Here is a 16,981-nt window from a genome sequence, read left to right as displayed (position 1 = left end):
AGTTATCAAAAGTCTGGCGTTTGCTTTGTCATTATGGGGTATGGAGTGTAGACTGATGTAAAACAATGTAATAATTTAAAGCATTTTAGCATAAGGGTGGTCTCACCGGCCACTTTATTATGTATATCTGTACATCTACTTATTCATGTGATTATCTAATCAGCCAGTTGTGTGGCAGCAGTGTAATGTATAAAATCGTGCAGATATGGGTCAGGAGCTTCAGTTAATGTTCACATCAACCATCCGAATGGGGGAAAAATGTGATCTCAGTCATTTAGATTGTGGCATGATTATTGGTGCCATATGGGCTGGTTTGAGTATTTCTGTAACTGCTGATCTCCTGGGATTTTCACGTGCAACAGTCCCTAGAGTTTACTCAGAATGGTGCCAAAAACAAAAAACATCCAGTGAGTGTCCGTTCTGTGGACGAAAAAGCCTTGTTGATGAGAGAGGTCAACAGAGAATGGCCAGACTGGTTCAAGCTGACAGAAAGGCTAAAATAACCCCTCTGTACAATTCTAGTGAGCAGAATATCATCTCAGAATGCACAGCACGTTGAACCTTGAGGCGGATGGGCTACAACAGTAGAAGACAGTGTTGGGTTCCACTTCTGTCAGCCAAGAACAAAAAACTGAGGCTGCAGTGGGCATTCCATTTGTGTACCTCAGAAGAAATCCAGATTTGTCAGACCAGGCAATGTTTTTTCCAATTGTCTACTGTCCAGTTTTGGTGAGCCTGTGCCCACTTCAGCCTCAGTTTCCTGTTCTTAGCTGACAGTAGTGTTACCCGGAGGGGTCGTCTTCTGCTATAGCCCATCCGCCTCAATGTTCGATGTGTTGTACGTTCAGAAATGCTTTTCTGCATAGCACTGTTGTAATGCGTGTTTATTTGGGTTACTCTCACCTTCCTGTCAGCTTGGATCAGTTTTGCCATTCTCCTCTGACCTCTATCATTAACAAGCCGTTTTCACCCACAGAACTGCCTCTCGCTGGTTGTTTCCACTCAATGCAAAATAGTGCTGAACTTTAGTAAGAAGGCTATTACTTTCCATGGCAATACTTTAATACATTTCTCCCACACTGGTACCTTCTTCAATGCCATTGCCATCTGAAATTAATAAAAATATTAATTAAATCATAACTGGTCATGTGTTTGTTTAGCAGTAACATAAAACACTGCCTTACAAAGCCAAATAGTGACTGTATGCTTCACTACTGAAAATATTGTATTTTATTGTCATGAAATCTATGAATGATGTACAAGAAAGGGAGAGAGAGAAAAGGGATAGAAAGAAATTCATCTCAATTCTTGTAATTACATTCTCAATTACGTTCTTTTTAAATGTAATTTTAAAATGACATTGTCTTTATTATATATCCATGTACCCTCACATAAACACATTGTATTATATAACAGTGTGCCCTCTCATGAATATCAAATTTATATTTCAGATGTATATATTTTATCATACTGTCAGATGTACGTTTTATATATATATATATATATATATATATATATATATATATATATATATATATATATATGTATATATATAAATAATGTACATACACACACACACACACACACCCACACACAGTAACTATGTCATAAAATTAGGAAGCTTGGACAGAAGTTCATTTTGTCAGAACGGAGAAAATTTGGGAAACTTTATGGTCAAAAAATTATAAAACTGAAAACTATAAAACTGTTCCTGTGGGCATGAATTCACGCAATATAATGTGCTTGCACTTGATCTTCTGAAGCAAGCGAAGTTGCGAATGGCTGACCAAAAGCAAAAACTCAGGCATTAATGATTGATTTACTACTGATAATTCACTTAGAAATTCACTTAGAAAAAAAACCCTCTTCTGAGCGCTCATGTTTATAACCTGACTGGAACAAATTGGACGCCCCTCAACAAATTCAAAACAGCATATTAAGAGGAAAGGTAAGCAGTTTACATCCTTGACTTTGTAACATTTAATCTTAACTCTAATGTTACCTTCTCTCCACCTTGCAATGCAGTTACCCAGTGCAGCGATTTGTTATAATAAAATGTATTGTGTTAAATGACTGAATTATTGTACCATGACAATAATAATAATGTGTGTAGTATACATACCTTGGCTTTTCTCTGTTGATGTTTTAAACCCGCTTTTGAAGCGTCCGTGTCTATAATTAGCCTAATCACGTTGCACAACAAACTCTACTAGAGACTGTTGTTTGTGAAAATCCCAGGAGATCAGCAGTTACAGAAATACTCAAACCAGCCCGTCTGGAACCAACAATCATGCCACAGTCTAAATCACTAAAGGTCACATTTTTTCCCCATTCTGATGGTTGATGTGAACATTAACTGAAGCTCCTGACCCATCTCTGCATGATTTTATACATTACACTGCTACCACATGATGGGCTGATTAGATAATCGCATGAATAAGTTGAAGTTCATGTGTACCCAATAAAGACAAAGTTTGTCTGTTTAGTATCTTGTTTATATCTGCTGTTGCAAGAGCCTTAAGATCACAAACATGTCAGTAACTCAGTATAAGTTATCAAATTCTCAGCTTTCATTCTCATAAATTCATGCAGACACTGTGTTGTAGGTACACAAAAGAGGATTGATTACTTACTGTAAGGCCAAAGATCATTCATGTCAGTGCTACGGCTTTGCTGGCGTGCATGCTTGCTGCTCAAGTGTTTGGCTGATCTCCTGGAAGGCCAGGAGAAGGTGGATTAAACTGCCAGTAACATGTGCAATGTTATGATTGAATGAGATTGTTAACCTCTTAAAAGGCACTTTATTACATTGCAGATATTTTTGTAATATTTACTGTTTTTTATATTGTCAAATACTGCTTTTTGTCATGTGAAGCATCTTTGCACACTCCTCTTGCAGACGGTGTCCTGAGCCATGGGGGCCTTTTTGGACAAGCCGAAGACAGAGAAACATAATGCTCATGGGGCAGGCAATGGTCTGCGCTTCGGCCTGAGCAGCATGCAGGGCTGGCGGGTGGAGATGGAGGATGCGCACACAGCTGTAGTGGGCTTGCCACATGGCCTGGACGACTGGTCCTTTTTTGCCGTGTATGACGGTCACGCTGGCTCCCGTGTGGCCAACTATTGCTCCAAACACCTGCTGGATCACATCATAACCAGCAGCGAGGACTTCCGTTCCGGCCCCGACTCTGTGGAGGGTGTTAAAAGCGGCATTCGCTCAGGCTTCCTGAAAATCGATGAGTATATGCGCAACTTCTCGGATCTACGGAACGGCATGGACCGTAGCGGCTCCACAGCAGTGGGAGTGCTGATGTCGCCCGAGCACCTCTATTTCATCAACTGCGGAGACTCCCGTGCTGTTCTCAGTCGTGCCGGACAGGTGCAATTCTCCACACAAGACCACAAGCCCTGCAATCCACGTGAAAAAGAACGCATTCAGAATGCAGGAGGTTCTGTAATGATCCAAAGGGTGAATGGCTCTCTGGCTGTGTCACGCGCCTTGGGGGATTATGACTACAAGTGTGTGGACGGGAAGGGTCCCACTGAGCAGCTGGTATCTCCAGAACCGGAGGTGTTTGAGATCCCACGCGTTTCAGAAGAGGATGAGTTTGTGGTGCTTGCTTGCGATGGCATCTGGGACGTGATGAGCAACGAGGAGCTGTGTGATTTTGTGCGCTCTCGGCTGGAGGTGTGGGATGACTTGGAGAAGGTCTGCAACTCTGTGGTGGACACCTGTTTACATAAGGTGAGGAGATTGAAGCAGACATCTCAAGAAGTGTTGGTTTTGTTTTTTGCCTTGAACCAAAGCCCAGTGGGGTTTATCAAGCTGAATTGTTGAGCCTTTATGTAAGCATTTTAGTCCTGCTAGACTCGTTAAACAGACCTGCATGTGAAACTCATAATTCTACCAAAAGAAAATCCCCTTCCCCTTTTCCACGCACTGCTGCATTATTTAAGCATTTCATTGCTTCATCTCTCTTTTTTTTTCTTTCTTTTTGATGATTTGGTCTCATTTTTATGGCATTTGAGAATCCAAACCCTTTAGTACCACCAAAAAACGCAAGTCTTCTGACTGTAGACACAAGCTCTCTAGATGTTAGAACACAGCCTGGGACTTTGTCTGGGATGGATTTGCTCAAGTTGATGTCAGAGCTTTCCATTATTAGACTGTCTCTGTAGCCTGCTTCATGTTTTTGTCATGATATATGGCTCATGCTTACATTGGAAACTAAACTCTGAGACACTGAACTTAGAAGATGTTTCTTTTTGATGGTCTGGTTAGTGTTAAAGTATGAATAGATGTCACAAATTTCCATCCGAGGTAAATATTGGCTAAATAAAAGGCAGCCTTGGTTTATAGTGGTTTACAATAGAAGCCATACTATAAACACACATGCACATGCACGCATCATCAGGTTGGATTTTAATCCAGTGAAAAGCCTTTTTTAAAGTTTTTTTAATGTACCATCTTTTTTTTTTTCTAACCAGGGAAGTCGTGACAACATGAGTGTTGTTCTGATATGTTTCCCCAATGCACCGAAAGTATCGGAGGAGGCTGTGAAGAAAGAGGCCGAGTTGGACAAGTTGCTGGAGGCTCGGGTGGAAGGTAAGATACAGCACTCTGTCCTTCACTGCCCTTTATCTACACTGGTGGAAATGTGAGTAAACCATGTAGGCTTTCCCATCTTGTAATTTGAAAACATAAGTCAACAACACCAGACATTAATGCTCTATGTTAGCCATAGAGGGGTTTGAAAATATATTTAGTGCTGGTGTCCTGCTCTCTCTGTGTAAGTACTGTTTGGATTGCAGTCATTCTCTTCCCTGTCTGGTTCTTCTCTCTCAACATCCTGACATGTTCGGAACTGTCTGGAGGCTCATGGGATCTTTTCTAGATGGGGAATGTTAGATCAGATCCTCACAATTTCTGAAGTGTTTTCCACTAGATATGTTGTTAGATCAGCTATGATGAATCCTGTTTTCCACTTTCTGTCTCACCATCTGGACGTTATTGTCTCACACTGTGTCTGTAAGCGTGGGATGATTGATGCCTACACCATTCTAAGGCTTCAGCAGTCATGGTGGATGAAATGTTCCATTTTAAGGCTTCCATTAGCAGGGCTTTCTGCCCATCATATGTATAATCTGATTTCACATTTTTCACTCTGCAGAAATCATGGAGAAGTCAGGGGAGGAAGGCATCCCAGATCTAAGCCACATCATGCACAACCTCCGCCCTGAGAGCATCCCCAACATGCCACCAGGAGGTGGTCTCGCTAGCAAGTAGGGATCTAAAATTAACACGAACATTTGTCCTTGCAGTCCTCATATCACATTTCTGCTGATCAAAGCAGCATATTTTTGTAATTGCGCTACTATTCCTTTTAAATAAATGAATGACTAAATTAAGACATGGACAAAGAGGGCTGTTACAACCTTTCCTTACCAGTATTAGTTGTCTTCTGTAGGGTTTTCAGTGTTTATAATCTGTCTGTTTGTCCTCTTCTAGACGCAGTGTAATTGAGGCTGTTTACAACAGGCTTAATCCACATAGAGAAGAAGATGGGGTGAGTTCTTCCTTATAGTTTTGATCATATAAGTGAAGTTCAAATAAAAACAAAAGGTCACTTGAGTCTTCTTTTCCATACCTGCAAACTTTGCCGTTTTGAATCCAGAATAGGTCATTTACGTGATTCGCGCAGATCCGATCATTTTTCTTTTTTGGGGGTGGGGGTGTAAATGGGAGGTGTATTAACCTATACATCTAGGCATTTTTTATTGTATATACATCCATGAAGTTTACAGATTTGGTAAACTTAAGTGGGTGAACAAACATTTTATTTGGCTGATCGCGTCTGTGATAAGAGCAGCTCAAGCATAGGTGGACGCATGCACACAACCGTGACTGTGTTTGACAGACGCGGCACGTTTCTCTGAAGGGCGACAAAAAACAAGCTCTAATCGCGCTTCTAAACCATGGGTAAGGTATCCTTACTGTTGCAGTGTATGGTAAAAACTGATTTTCTAACTGTAGCGTACTTGTCACGTAATCCACAGAATTTGTTAATAAAGAATATGACTTTAAATTGTAAAATGGCCACAATTAGTAACGCACAAACTTGCTTTATGATGTCTATTTGAATATCGCTTATGTTCTTTACTGTCAGTTGTTGATCAAAAACAACAACAACAATGACAAGAAACAATAATATCAATCACATATAGTGCGGAACTGGCAAAGAAACAGTGCAGCGACTCTCTCGTCTATGGCTTCTCATTTCTAAAACTGTTCCTTTCCTTGTAACCTTTCCTTCATGTCCTGTCAGCTCCCTCTTTGGATATGAGGAAAAGACAGAAGGAAAGGAAACGAGGATGGAAGAATCCAAGTGAAATTTATTTGTCAAGTGAAATGTCCCGCTCATTGAAGCGTCATTTCAGAGCGTTGCCTTTGCGCACCTGCATTTTCTTGGAGCGCTTTTCGTTGTGTTGTTCAAATTTCATTAATTGATATATTAAGAGTAAATCCTAATAATTCAAGATGCACTGTCGTTTTATGTGACAATTAAAGTTTGTTAAAACTGCGGTGAAACATGAATTAAAACTGTTGTGTCAGATGTGAAGGGGAGGAGAATTTATGCGTCCGTCAGGTGCTTTGACGCAAAAGATTTCCACATAGAATCCACCTGTGCATCCTCGCTCAAGCTTCCTCATAAAGCTCCCTTCGTCCTTCAAATAAACATGCGCTAGATTAATGTCTTTTTGCCACGTTTTGCTGTGTTTTTAGACGCTGTAAAAGAACTTCAACTGTTTAAAACGCATCTCGAGAGACCTGCGTTCTGCCTGATTCATAGCGCTGCATCTTGCTTTTTTTTAGCGCAAGAATGCGTTTGGTCCGAACCAGGGTCAGAAATGAATAAGGTCTCAGGGCAAAAATGCCACTGAACATCAGATATGTTTATTTTTCTTTTCTAGATCTAGTACAGGTAGGCCTATATACGTATCACAAGAAATTAGTTGATTTTCATTTAAATTTATAGGTAACCGCTTCTGATTATTCAGGTTGAACATGTATTTTAAGGAATTTATTAATTTGCAATATTTGATTTAACACTGACGTCATATTGTCATATTTTGTATGGTTAGAAAAAATATGTCCTAACAATTCCCTCCTGATGGTAAATTTTTGAGGTTTAGTTTGCAGGTATGTTTTCATTATGACTTGAGTCCATCCATGACATATTAGAAAACTTTTAATGTTTCACACCTTATAATAAATAAAGTGTCTTGATGAAGGTCTAGGTTTCTCTTTCATGCATATGTTTACTCTCTTGATCATTTGAGAGCAATACATTTAGTAAGTGTTTAGGTTATGTCCTGCTTAGGGAAGTGTAACTGGTACTCAGATGTCTTTATCGGTAAAGATAGGGCAGTTTAAACATCCAAACACCACTATCTTTAAAAGCAGTGCCTTTGCATTTAAGTTGAAAATGCAAGGCTTTTTGTTCAAGCCTTGACTTTGTTTGTCCACCTTTGCTTGAGCCTCTTCATAATGGTTTGTATGTGTATGTCTGCATCTTGGTAGTACTTATTTGAGCAAGTTTATTGGTCCAAGGCTTGGACACTTGTGAGATAAGTTCTGTGTTGACAAGATGCTTGCATCTCATTCACTTCAGACCTTATTCGTATTTGGACACTTGCACACATGCAGACGAACACACATTTGCTACCACTTACCTGGAGGGCAGCTTACTTTTGGTACACTCTTCAATCCAGCTTCTCTCTAAATGAAAGCCTTCATAAGGGCAGTGTAAGGTCATGGGCAAGTGGCCCACTGTAACCTGCTCTGTCCACTGACACTGGCGTCTTGCACCAGGACAGCCAGGGAGGAGCAGCCGGTGGTGAGGAGGAAGAAGATGGCAGCGCACTCGCCACCCACCTGCTGGAGGCGCTACGACAGTTCCGGCTCAGCCACCGAGGCGAATACCGCCAAGCATTCGAGCAGGCACTCTCCACTTACCGGCTGTCTTGCTCGACAGGTGCCACTACACGGACCGACCCCCAGGAGGACCCTCCCTCACCCCCACCATCCCCAGCCAATGAACCCTTCAACTCTGAGGAGGGACAGGATGAAGGTGCCACATCGTCGTCTCTGGACAAGCTCTCTGGCGCCCCCACTGCATGACCCTGACATCCAATATAGTACCCACTAATCCCACCCCACTCTTTCAAACCCTGCTATCAAACCCTTCCCCAGACCTGCTCTTTGGCCCGGATTGATAGGTTGCTTATCTGATGGTTAAGTTCCTCCTCAGCAGTTCCAGTGCAGGTTTTGGTCATCTTTATCGAGATGTAAATGCACACAGGAAGACTCTCTTCAGACACGCACTGGAAATACTATTTAATTAAAGGAATGTTACGGGTTCAAAACATGCTCAATCAACAACATTTGTGGTATAATGTTGATTAGCACAAAATAATTTTATATAAAAAAAGAAAAAATCACAGTTACAGTGAGGCTCTTACACCCTGTTTCAAAAGTATAGCCTCAGAACTTAAATTATACATGATAGCATGATTTTAGTGTGCTAGAATCTGGGATTTACTGGCGTTTTGGCATTTAGCAGATTCCAAGGTTTATTAGCGTTATGTCATCATGATGACAAAGTTGTAATATTGAATATAACTTCACACAGATAAGATTAGTAATCGATTTTATCACACTAAAAAAAAAAAACACATAACGTGTTCCATCTCGCGGCTATACTTTTGAAAGTGTGCATTTGAATGTTTATGGTCTGGGCCCATTCACCTCCATTGTGAAGTGCCTTACTGTAAATGCTATTTTTGCCTCTTTTATTTGTATTTTTTTTTAGATAGGTGACAGGTCATTTATTTTTGGTGGTTATCAACATTATACCACAAATGTTGATTGAGCTCGACTTGTTTTGAACAAAAACATTCCTTTAAATATTAAAGGGGGAAGTTTAGAGCAGTATTCTTAGCACTGAAAATCTGCTTTGCAACTGCAAGTGAGGTTAACCTTGGCATATCCCAGTTCTGTCTGCAGTAAGCACTTTCCTTTATCTCTGCACTTAGCCCAGTATTTTTAATATTTACAAGACACCGTAATTGACTTAGGAGTTCTAAATTTATGAATTTAGCAGTGACACAGAATTGAATGATTTGATGGTCACTGTTTTGCACCCAAAGAATTTACCCATGTAAATGGTCATATTTTCAGTGGTAATTGTTTTTTAACTGAGTGGACAATCTGGGCCGTGCCAAGGATACATTTGACTATTTGCCCTTGTGCCATGCAATGCATGTGTACTCTGCATTCTGGGTTGTGTTGTGGTTTATTCTAGTTATAGGATATTAACGTGCTGCAGGAAGCATCAGGTACAGCTTGTATTGTGCTCTTTGATATGGTGGTAGTGTGAGTGTATGTGTATCATAAAATGTGACATGATTGTAACTCTGATCAAAAGCTATTCTTTCACAGTTCAAAACCCTAATGCTGAGTGAGTGCGTGTGTGTGTGTGGTTTTTCTCACTGCCTGTCCCTCTCTCATATCTGTCTTGCAGTGATTTATAATTTGGACTGACCTCTCAAATATGATTGTCCTCTGTCTGCTCTTTGAGTGCACAGAGTTATTATCCAGGTGTCCCCTTGTGGAAAAAGCACAAAATCGAAATGCACTGGCTCTAGAAGCATGGACCATATGAGATTACAATGGCTCAGTGAATATTCTTTATAGTTTACTCTAAGCTCACACAATCTTTTCTCTCAAAATGCTCTTCTGCTGTAAATCATTTCTCCTGCTGTGCTATTCCAGTCAGTTAATGGCTTCACATTTGAAATGTAGAAGTCATTATTAGAAGTGGAAAATACATGCAGACTGCATTACCTGTAGGAGATCTTATTGAACTCTACACATTAGACAATGCTGCTACATGATCTTGAATGAATGTCTGTATTCTGCAGTGTTTGCACAGAGCTTCTTATCAGTAAGCCAAATGTTTGGAAATAAGTGTCATCCCTCAAAAAGTATGTTTCAATTTTCTTTTCTTTCTTTCTTTTGCTGATTTATCGAAATATAAGCAAATTAAATCTGATTACTTGCAGTTGATTTAGAAGTTAATACATAATGCAAACTGTGTAATCCTCTTAACAGTTAGAGTAAGTGCATACATAATGCTGCCATTGTTATTAAACTCATGTTACCAATATATAGTCTCGGAGCAGAATCCAAGAGCTTTACTTAATTGTGCATAGAGCATTGTTTGCTGGTTTGGGTTATGCCTCGGGTTCTGACTTCTATGCTAAGTTTATTTTCATATTGTTTCATGCTGCAATTCTTTGAACAAAATAAATCAAATTAAACTATTGATATCTGTCTTTCCTGCCATTTATTTATTAAATTCCTTCACTGTACTTGTAAGATTTTAAAATCCTGTAAATGAGATGGCACACCTCACAGAATGCTGCTACAGTCACTCACTTATAGCCATGTGATGAATGCTCTTTATGCCACTTCCTACTCATAATGGTGGGTGTGGTTATTTTTATCACCCATAAAAAGCTTTAAAAAAATAATTCATACTCAAGTATTTCCAAAATTACTCCTATTTGGCTTAGGTTCTTACTTATGAGCTCATTATTGGAAGTACTGTTTAAACTTAAGGTAAGTGTGCTTTAAACCTGCATGAGTCAGTCGTCTTCAGGCTGAGGAAAATTCGTTTTCTGCTGAGATGCATTGTTTTTCTGGAAATACAGCTTTCAAAAAACAGGAAAAAAAAAAAAAAGGTTGCTGGTCAAGTCTTGTTGGGCTTTCCCCCTAGATTTTTTCCTGCCTTTTTTTTTTCCTGTCTGCAAACTTATCCCCTGAGCTTGTTTTTTTTAAATAATTCGCTTTTGAATGCTACTACCTACTACCGGTGGTTTTTAAGTGATATTGGGAAGATATTTGTTTTTCTTACCCTGTTTTTGTGCATTTCCTGTCAGAAGTGCTTAATGTTTTTGAACAAAGCACTTAAGAGGGTAATTATGTTCTTCCATGGTTCAATTTTCATTATATGGCATCCAAGAACAAGGAAATCCTCTCTCTTGATTTCAAACCCATTCCCTAATTCTTTAATCACACTGAGTCTCACTAGTCAGTGCTCTACCCTTTTTATTTTTCTGTTTGCTCATTTCTTTCCCTGTCTTGTTTTCTCCGTCACAGACTGGAGGTGACCTGGATGACCCCTGGTAGCCCGAGAAGCAGACGGCTTCGATCTCCACATGAGAATGTCCTCAATTCACACAAGAAAACCCTTGTTCACACACTTTTTTTGCTTTTGATTCTGAGAGTCATAGGAAATATTAAACAACGAGTCTGGAAAACGTACACTTTTTAAAGATGAGAATCTATGGAAATGTCATGATTTTTAGAACTGCATTGTATGGTAGAGAGATTTATTTTTACCCCCCATCCTCGTGAAATCTGTTTCAATTAAGAGCAGTGACAAGACTGCTTAAGCAATTGTTGCTGGATGCTAATTTGGAGGAGTGAACTCTTAACTCGGCTGGATAAGGGTGGGGCCTCTGAGCCCTGATGGAGCGTGGTGTTTGGACCTTCATTGAATGTGGGGAGCCTCTGTGCCGACTCGTTTGGCTATCATAGATAGGCTTTCAGCCCCTTCACACCACACATGTGCAGCTTTTTGGAGATGTGTCCACCAGGCATGATCTCACCATTTCAGCCACCATCTTCTTTAACCTGCAACTGTTAGGGACTCTACCCAACCAGCTGGACCACAGCTATTTAAAAAGCCCTCTCATGCACCTCGTTTGCTGCCTGTTGTGTCATTCATTTTGGTGCTTTCTGTTAAACAATATAACGGGAAAAAATAAAATAAAAATTAAACTCATCTGACAGCAGGAGCCTATGGCAAACCCACCCAGGATTGAGAGAACTTTGAGGAGTGGAGATACAACATATGGAGGAGCTTATGTTGTAGTGACTTCCCAGTCACCCAAGAGACTCTTGTCACTCTGTATTAAAAAAAAACTGAAATCCTCTGATCTCCTCTTTTAATGCCATCTTTACCTCTCTCTCTTCTGCTCCCCAGCTCACCCCACTTGAATTTCTCCCATGAGCTTGCCTTCTGGTTTTTCTCTAACAAAATGGACAAAATATAAATGTTTCCCCCTTTATTATATTGACTCTACTTTTTTTTTAAAGTTTTTTTTCTACAGATTATATGGCGTAATTAGTATTGTTTGATTGCATTCGCATTTGATTACGAAAAATAAAAAATACTAAAAAAAATATATGAAAGAGAAACTATGAGAAGGTAGAGTATTTCTAAATTGAAACTGCAGAAATATGTATGTGTAAATAGCTATATATATTTTTCTCCTTTAACAGTGGAGCGAAAGAGTGGGAGGGGCACTCTCTTCTCAGACTGGCTGATAGGTACTTGAAACTTTTGAGTGGGTCTGATTTTTTTTTTTTTTTTTTTTTTTTTTTTTAAATCAATGTAGGATTGGTTTATGTTTTGAACTGTGCCTGTTAATGGTGAACCATTGCTGCAAGGGTGTACTTATGGGACAGTTGGCTATGGATGGGTTGAATGTACCCCTTTTTTCACACTGATACACAATACATATACTTTCATGCACTCATTTGTACATGCATATGCATAACACTTTCATTTATCAATGTGCATTTATCGTTTGATTAGCTTCATCGTATACATCACATTGTTACTTCATTTACTTAACAGATCAGTTTTTTTTTTTCTTTTCTCTGGTCTGTGCATACATTTAACACAGACAGACATGCTCTGGAGGCCTTCTTTGAGTTGTTTTTCCCCCTCCCTTTTCTTCTTTATTCATTGACTTCACCTGGTCTGGTGTGTAGCTTTAAAATGAGTGTTTAATTGAATTTTATGAGATGATTGTTGATGTATATATATTTTTGCAGTTTTCCCCCTTCTGGTACACTCAAATTTTAGCCGTATGCTGGAAAGTTTAATTTTAAGATGAATAGATCAAGTAAATTTAATACTTGATTTTTCAGTTGAAATGGTTAAAAGATATATTTTGTGCAGTGAGTGCTCGAGGACATTCATTTGGGTTGTGTACTTCAACAATTATTGATTAATAGAATAATGGAAACAAAGTATCATTTATTCCAAGTTTTTTTTTTTTTTTTAGCTTAAGAAATGTTGTGACGGAGGGTTCTTTCTGGATGGGGGAAACTACTGTAACCAATGTGTTTTGGAGAGCGAGATAGAGAATTCTCTTGCTCTCGCATCCTTCCTCTATTTCTCTCTGAATCTTTCTAACCACCTGATGAGCCCGTGTAATGATCGTCCCCAGTATGATGTTGTGATGTTTCAGTAGCAACCAGTGAATATGATCTGTTCTCAATAAAGGATTGCTAAAGTTTGATGTTAACACAGTGGCTTGTGTTTGAAATTTGGTAATCTTCTTGATGTTTAAGCAAGGGGGAAAAAAGATTCAAACTATTTTTAGATACGTCTTGAAGTGCATTGATAGGAATCGTTTTGTCTGTTTATTCTTACTCCGTTTTAACCCTCAAAGAACCACTATGCAGCCCTTTAAATGCTAAAGTGAGTTATGACAAATTGGGTCTCGTAGTTTTTAACCTGAGGCGTGATTAGTTTGAATCCGTTCTACAACAATTTATTCAAATGAACCATTCAAAATAACTAATATAAATAATTTACACCAATAGGTGGTGCCACATAAGCGTCTTGTATTATAAGCGAGTCATTGAATAATTGATTAAACTGATTCATTAAAAACAGTCATTCAGGACCTAAAGAATGGAAGTGATAGAGAATGATTCGTTCACGTTAAAGATTTGTTCAAAAACAGATTTGTTCACGAAAGAACTACAAATAGTGGTACTACTTTTAAGGGAATCATTCGGCCCAAAATTTTAATTCTGTGATTCTCACCCTCGTGCCATCCCAGATTGTGTATGACTTTCTTCTGCTGAACTCAAACAAAGATTTTTAGAAGATTATTTCAGCTCTGTAGGTCCATACAGTGCAAGTGAATGGTGGCCAGAAAGTTGAATCCCCAAAAAGGATGTAAAGGCAGCATAAAAGTAATCCATAAAGGCCTTGATATACTTCCGGAGAAGTTCTTCTTTCTTAGTTCAGGGGTAAAAAGTTCTAAACAGCCATCTGAAAGTAAAAGTGGACATTTATTGTAAAAAAAATAAAAAAACAATTCTGTTTCTCAACCACACCTATCGTTTCGCTAAAATGGATTAAACCACTGGAGTCGTATGGATTAATTTTATACTGCTTTTATGTGCTTTATGGAGCTTCAAAGTTCTGGTCACCATTCACTTGCATTGAATGGACCAACAGAGCTGATATATTCTTCTAAAAAATATATTTTGTGTTCATCAGAAGAAAGTCATAGGCTACACATCTGTCCTGGGATGGCATGAGGGTGAGTAAATGATGAGAATTTTAATTTTTAGGTGAACTATTCCTTTAAACTCAAGATAAGCGAAAAAGATTGCACAAAACTACAGAAGTACGACGAACAGAACACAAAATACGGATTCACGGGCATCATGCCAAAAAAACGAACCACGTCCAAAGTGTGTCTGTTGTGAGGTGCTTGCAAATGACAGTTTAAAACTAGTGAAACTAATAAGACATCCAATGTTCAAAGATAAGCCGGTTAACTTAAGGCATAAAGAGTCAGTTTTGACAACAGTGAAGGATGATTTACGGATAACGGCATCGGGTACTGGTCCACATTTTGACGCGATTTGCTCAAAAACAGGCTCAGCCATCACGCTGAATAAGTCTACGGTAAGCTGAGGAATTTATATTTTATGTGTCGGTATACGTATATGGTACATAACCTTACTTATATTATTTAAATGGTGTGTCAATTGTGTTAGCACTTATTTCTTTCTCAGTAGCTTTTCGGTTGAGTGTGTGTGTATGTGTGTTCGTAGCTCATATTTAATTATGTTCGGAATGAGAGAAAACAAAGATTCTCTCAGTTTCAGTGTTTACGAAGTAACTGCGTTTTGGCTTTGTTGTGCAGTATAAAGAAAAACTGATGAATTCAATGTGGTTTTTGAGGTGTGAACAATTAAAACTGTTATGGCAAAGGGTTGACACGAGAGGGCGTGATAACTGAACTGAAGGAGTTTTAACTTCCAGTGTAGATGTGTGGTGAATTATAAAAACACAAGCTGTGATCCATTGGATGAGTTTTCTTAGCTGTAACTATTCTCTTGAAGTCTTAATGGACCTAGAATTAGTAATAGAATTAGTTTCAAGAAATTAAGCAAATCACAGACAGTCATTTATAATTTTAGGCCAATGCTGTATTTCCCCTGAAAAACTAAAAGGGATAGTTCACCCAAAAATAAAAATTCTCTCATCATTTACTCACCCTCATGCCATTCCAGACATGTATGACTTTCTTTCTTCAGCAGAACACAAACGAAGATTTTTTTAAAGAATATCTCAGCTTTGTTGGTCCATACAATGCAAGTGAATGGTGGCCAGAACTTTGAAACACTAAAAAAACCCATAAATGCAGCATAAAAGTAATCAATATGACTCCAGTGGTTAAATCCATGTTTTCAGAAGTGATATGATAAGTGTGGGTGAGAAACAGATAAATGTTTAAGTCTTTTTTTTTTCTCTTTTCTCTCAGTGCACTCTAAGTCCTCGTGGTGGCATAGTGACTCGCCTCAGTCCGGGTGGCAGAGGATGAATTTCAGTTGCCTCTGCGTCTGAGACCGTCAATCCGCGCATCTTATCACGTGGCTTGTTGAACGCCTTACCGTGGAGACATAGCGCGTGTGGAGGCTTCATGTTATTTTCTGTGGCATCCACGCACAACACACCACATGCCCCACCAAGAGCGAGAACCACATTATAGTGACCACGAGGAAGTTACCCCATGTGACTCTACCCTCCCTAGCAACTGGGCCAATTTGGTTGCTCAGGAGACCTGGCTGGAGTCACTCAGCATGCCCTGGATTCGAACTTGTGACTCCAGCGGTGGTAGTCAGTGTCTTTACTCGCTGAGCTACCCAGGCCCTTTTTTACTATAAATCGACACTTTCACCAGCCCACCTATGTGTGTTCACAAGAGGACCGAGTTCTTCTGTTTTTTTGCCAATTAGCATTCTTCGTACATATCACCACCTATTGGGCAGGTAGAAAAAAGAAAAAAAAGGGGAAAAGCAAAGAAAAAAACAAGAAGAACTCTTGTGAATATGCATAGGAGGACTGTGTAAAGTCATGGTGGCATGAGGGTGAGTAAATGATGAGAGAATTGTAATTTTTTGGTGAACTTTCTCAGAGTTATTAAAAACTATTATAAAGCTGAACATTTCAGGTCTCATTGATATGATATGTTATTTTACCCCCAGCCTCTGTGGTCTGTGTGAATAATGTGAAAAAAGGGGCTTGACATTAACGTTTGTCTGCTTGTCCAGGACAAGTGGATTTTTGAAGAGAATTTTACTTGCCCGACCAGACAAGCAAACTGATTAAAACATCAATAACAAAAAATAAATAAATAACCAGCTTTATTTGTGATAGCCTAGGCCTGTGTCACTTATTAGAAAGTTAATATTCTTATTCTGCTGTTGAAAATAATCCAGAGTGTGTAATTTTATAATTCGCTAGCGATCTAGTAACAGCTGCGCCCTGTTTGATTGACAGGTGGTGTATGTGTGTGTGCTGAAAATGCTCACGCTAATGCGCACCTGAATGGTCAAATATATTTAAAAATTCCCCCAAAATGCCCGTCTTGGTGAGGTATTCATGTAAACACAGAGAGTGATGTCTAACATAACGTAAACAGCTGAGAGAAAAGTGGATTTGTATTAAAATGTCGGACTTGTAAGTATAAATGTAAGCTAATAGACCTGCCGCCGTCTGGTGTGTCATTATAATAATCAAACAACCATAAC

The 16,981-nt window shown here is 39.1% G+C and overlaps 1 protein-coding gene across 7 annotated transcripts in view; it reads left to right on the top strand.

Moving 5' to 3' along the window:
• Positions 1-16,393, top strand: part of LOC127427268 (protein phosphatase 1B-like) — a 66,403-nt gene extending 50,010 nt beyond the window's left edge. For 4 of the 7 annotated variants that reach the window (XM_051674757.1, XM_051674762.1, XM_051674758.1 and 1 more), the window contains 5 exons: positions 2,900-3,745; positions 4,489-4,606; positions 5,172-5,283; positions 5,510-5,567; positions 7,874-11,217. In XM_051674757.1, coding sequence (XP_051530717.1) covers positions 2,915-3,745; positions 4,489-4,606; positions 5,172-5,283; positions 5,510-5,567; positions 7,874-8,182 — 1,428 coding nt within the window. In that variant the 5' untranslated portion in view covers positions 2,900-2,914 and the 3' untranslated portion in view covers positions 8,183-11,217. The other 3 variants (XM_051674760.1, XM_051674763.1, XM_051674764.1) reach the window with 3 other exon arrangements.
• The last annotated feature ends 588 nt before the right edge of the window (positions 16,394-16,981 follow it).

This window comes from Myxocyprinus asiaticus, chromosome 36 (genome assembly GCF_019703515.2).
Source record: "Myxocyprinus asiaticus isolate MX2 ecotype Aquarium Trade chromosome 36, UBuf_Myxa_2, whole genome shotgun sequence".
NCBI classification, from domain to species: Eukaryota; Metazoa; Chordata; class Actinopteri; order Cypriniformes; family Catostomidae; genus Myxocyprinus; species Myxocyprinus asiaticus.
This window is presented reverse-complemented; position numbering and strand designations above follow the sequence as displayed.